The sequence below is a fragment of the Colobus angolensis genome, unplaced genomic scaffold (assembly GCF_000951035.1).
Source record: "Colobus angolensis palliatus isolate OR3802 unplaced genomic scaffold, Cang.pa_1.0 Scaffold608, whole genome shotgun sequence".
In the NCBI taxonomy this organism is placed as follows: Eukaryota; Metazoa; Chordata; class Mammalia; order Primates; family Cercopithecidae; genus Colobus; species Colobus angolensis.
The window spans coordinates 209,987-214,037 of record NW_012119688.1 but is presented as its reverse complement, the minus strand read 5'-3'; the positions used below and the strand labels follow the sequence as shown (position 1 = coordinate 214,037).

Below are 4,051 nucleotides of genomic sequence, written 5' to 3'. Positions count from 1 at the left end.
GGTTGCGAGTTTGAGACCAGCCTGACCAACATGGAGAATAACCTGTCGCTACTAAAAATACAAAAATAGCTGGGCGTGGTGGCACATGCCTGTCAGCTACTCAGGAGGCTGAGGCAGGAGAATTGCTTGAACTCAGGAGCAGGACACTGACATGTGCCAAGATCATGCCATGCACTCAAGCCTGGGCAATAAGCATGAAACTCCATCTCAAATTAAAAAAAAGGAAATAAATACATAAATCAGACTTTACTCCAGATCTTCTTGGAAACAAAAAAAACCTACATAAGAAGATCTTCAGCTTATGGTACATAGTACATTTGAGAGATTCCTTCTGAATGTTTTTTCCATCTGAAAAATATTCACAACTCATTCCGTATGATGTAAATAAAGCACTCAAAAATGTACTTTTGTGTTCATGCCCTTAATTTTATACTTTAATATCTAGAAAAATACAACATATGAACCGATGTTCTTGATCTTATGGTGCTCTTTTTTATCATAGAGAGCACGTTAGAAAATTTTTCTGTGTTGAAAATTATTTTATTGGATAATTTTAGTGCTATAACTCAGAACCACTTCTCTTTACTAATTTCACCTTAAGTCAAATTAAAAATTCCACTCATGGTCACTTGGTAAAATGTGTGTTTTTCAGGGATCATTACTATTTAGAGATGTGGCCATAGAATTCTCTCTGGAGGAGTGGCATTGCCTGGACACTCTACAGTGGAAATTGTATACGAATGTGATGTTAGAGAACTACGGAAATATGGTCTTCCTTGTTGAGGATAACTTTAAGACATAATTCTTAACATACCCTAAAAACTTTTCTCTTTTATGTAGAATTTTTTTTGTAATTTATTCTTTGCAGAAAAGTTTCAGATCCCCTTTTTACTGAAAATCTTCAAAATTGCTCATGTAGAAAAGATGTTTCATCTTAATCCAAACTTTCCACATTCCTGATTTGAGCTGTATAATTCACTCTAAATTAGTGGTAATTCCAAAAATTTAGTGACAAAGTATTCTTGCCCCCACCTGAAAATCTAATTGCCATCACCAATTTTTGATTCAGTAGTACCAGATAGTAAAATTAAGGAACCTACAAATTGAAAGCATTTTCTAAATATTTAGAAATTTGTTACAAATTAGTATTTTGGTACTAATTTACTAGCATATTTTATTATATCTGCTCTGCCGAGCACATTACTACCTTGTAATTGGAGAATATGAGCAAGATTCATGTTACTTATTCTTAATACAACAGTATTGTTGTCATTAAGCCCGACCTAATCACCCATCTGGAGCAAGGAAAAAAAGCTTTGACTCTGAAGAGACATCAGATGATTGCCAACCCCCCAGGTAGGTATGAGTGAAAAGGAATACAACAGAAAACACAGGTAAGAGGTCACAAGGTCAAAGAGAAAGCCAATCCTTAAAAGCTGATTCGGGAAGCTGTGTTCCAAAGAAATATTTCCTGGGCAGCTGGATTTTTTGTTTGTTTCTCTTTTTTAATTCTGCTCTCACAAAGGGGCATCTTCAGTCTTATGCTTTTAAATTCTCTAAGGATTCTATTTTTCTTTCAGTGAACTTCCTTTAATTCACAGTGAGAGCCAAAGTCCTCTTCATGGCATATAAGAGGCTGCTTTTCTATTGTTTTGGGGACACACAAGTATCTGCATGATTTTGAGAAACTAAAACTTTTTTTTCTTTTTTCATCATGTCTGAAATATGTGATAGTTTCTGGTGCATTTTTGTTCATTTCATTGCACAATCCGTTTTTATTACTATACAGTCTTGAAATACAGCATGACATTATAAGTATGATATTTTTCTTTGTTTTTTTTTCCTCAAGATTGCTTTGGCTATTCAGTTTATTTTGGTTTCATATAAATTTTGAAATAGTATTTTCCAGTATTCTAAAAGAAATACCACTGCAAATTTTGATAGGAAGTTTATTGAATCTGTAGATAACTTCAGATAATACGGCACTTTAATGATATTTATTCTTTCAACCCATAGAGATAAAATGTTTTAGATTTATTTGGATTTTCTCTAATTTTTTAATTGATATTTTATTGTAAAGACTTTTTAGCTTTTTAGTTCTTTTCTCAGAAATTTATTTATTTATTGAGACAGTGACTTGCTCCTTCTCCATGCTGGAGTTCAGTGGCGTGATCTCAGCTCACTGGAACCTCCACCTACCAGGTTCTAGCGATTGCCCCACCTAAGTCCTAATTAGCTGAAACTACAGACATGCACCACCATGCCCAGCTAATTTTTTGTATTCTAGCAGAGATGGGGTTTCACTAAGGCCAAGATGGTCTTGATCTCCCAACCTCGTGATCCACCCATCTTGGCCTCCAAAAGTGCTGACATTACAGGCATGAGCCACCAGATCTGGCCAGAAATTTATTATTTAATGCTATAGTAAATAATATTTTTTTTCCTCTTTTTTTTTCTTTTTCAGATGGAGTCTGGCACTGTTGCCCAGCCTGGAGTGCAATGCCACGATCTCTGCTCACCACAACCTCCACCTCCCAAATTCAAGGATTCTCCTCCCTTAGCCTCCCAACCAGCTTGGATTGCAGGTGCTAGCCACCACACCCAGCTAATTTTTGTATTTTTAGTAAAGATGGGATTTCAACATGTTGGACACGCTGGTCTCAAACTCCTGACCTCAGATCATTCACCCGCCTCGGCCTCCCAAAGTGCTGGGATTACAGGCATGAGCCAAAGTGCCCAGTGTGTTCCTCTGTTTAATCAGATAGTTTAAGTGCATAAAACCATATATATAATGTATGTTTTTATATTTTGCTACTTAGTATATTTATTAGACAGGTTTTAATGTACTGCTTAAGGTTTTTCAAATATAAGATTGTATGATCTACAAACAGCAACTATTTTTCTTCAATTTCAATGGCTATTTTTATTTCTTTGACTAATTCTTCTGCCACATACTTCCAGTGCTACATTAAAATAGAACCACTGACAATGGGCACAATATAGTTTTGTATTGGTGTCTGAATTCGATGGAGCAAACACCTTTTCGAGTTTTCGTACACTGATTTTAGAAGGTAAAGATCTTTTATTTGGCCCTTAGGGTGATGTGATACCCTCTGAATTAGTAGTGGAGGGGTTGTAGCTTTGTCAGAAGGTTGCTGGGTCTGCCCTAGGGTTCACCTTTAGCTGGCTTGTTAGAGGGGGTTGGGGAGTTGTAATATTCATTTTAGTTTTGGACAGACTAAATATCCTTCAGGACTTTGCTCTGTAGGGCAGACACTAGGGCATGCTTTTGCAGTCAGGTCTGCATATGGTGGGCCTTGTATCAAGATATGGATGAGTATGGCTTTCAGTGAGTACCAGAGAGCATTTCCTCAGGTAACTGTGTGGGTTTCTATATAGGCAGAACTGACCTTAAGCTGTGGCTCAGGTAACTAAAACTGAGTCACTGAACCACTTCAGGGACCATAGTAAAGGACAAGGTCTGCAGGCCTGCCTACATGGCTGTAAATGGGCCCCTTCCTCCAGGTCTCTGGAATGGCAGGACCTCTGCCAGACTGTGGCTGGGAGGAGTTTGGCATGGTTACAGAGTAAGTTCAGAACTCTCACTGTATAGTAAGGTGTGAGGACCGCTTGAAGGCTGTGCCACATTTTTCATATTTCTAGGGTTTCTCCCCAGTATGAATTATCTCATGTCTACTAAAGCTTGAGGGTGAAATAAAGATTTTGCCACATTTATCACACTTGTATGGTTTGTTCTCTCCAGAATGAATTTTCTTATGTGAAAAAAGGGTTGCAGAACGGTTAAAAGCTTCACCACATTCTCTACATCTATAGGGTTTCTCTCCAGTATGAAGTATCTTATGTGTAGTAAGGTGTGCAGATAGGTGAAAAGTTTTGCCACATTCTTCACATATGTAGGGTTTCTTTCCAGTATGAATTTTCTTATGTGTAGTAAGGATTGAAGACTGGTAAAAAGCTTTGCCACATTCTTCACACTTGTAGGTTTTCTCTCCAGTATGAATTGTCTTATGTTTAGTAAGGACTGAGGAGC

General features: G+C 37.3%; 1 protein-coding gene across 1 annotated transcript in view; it reads right to left on the bottom strand.

The window, feature by feature from the left end:
* Positions 1-3,187: 3,187 nt before the first annotated feature.
* Positions 3,188-4,051, bottom strand: part of ZNF93 (zinc finger protein 93) — a 37,969-nt gene continuing 37,105 nt past the window's right edge. Inside the window, exon 6 of the mRNA XM_011963255.1 lies at positions 3,188-4,042. Within this exon, the coding sequence (XP_011818645.1) occupies positions 3,660-4,042 (383 nt within the window). The 3' untranslated portion in view covers positions 3,188-3,659. The remainder of the gene's footprint in view (positions 4,043-4,051) is intronic.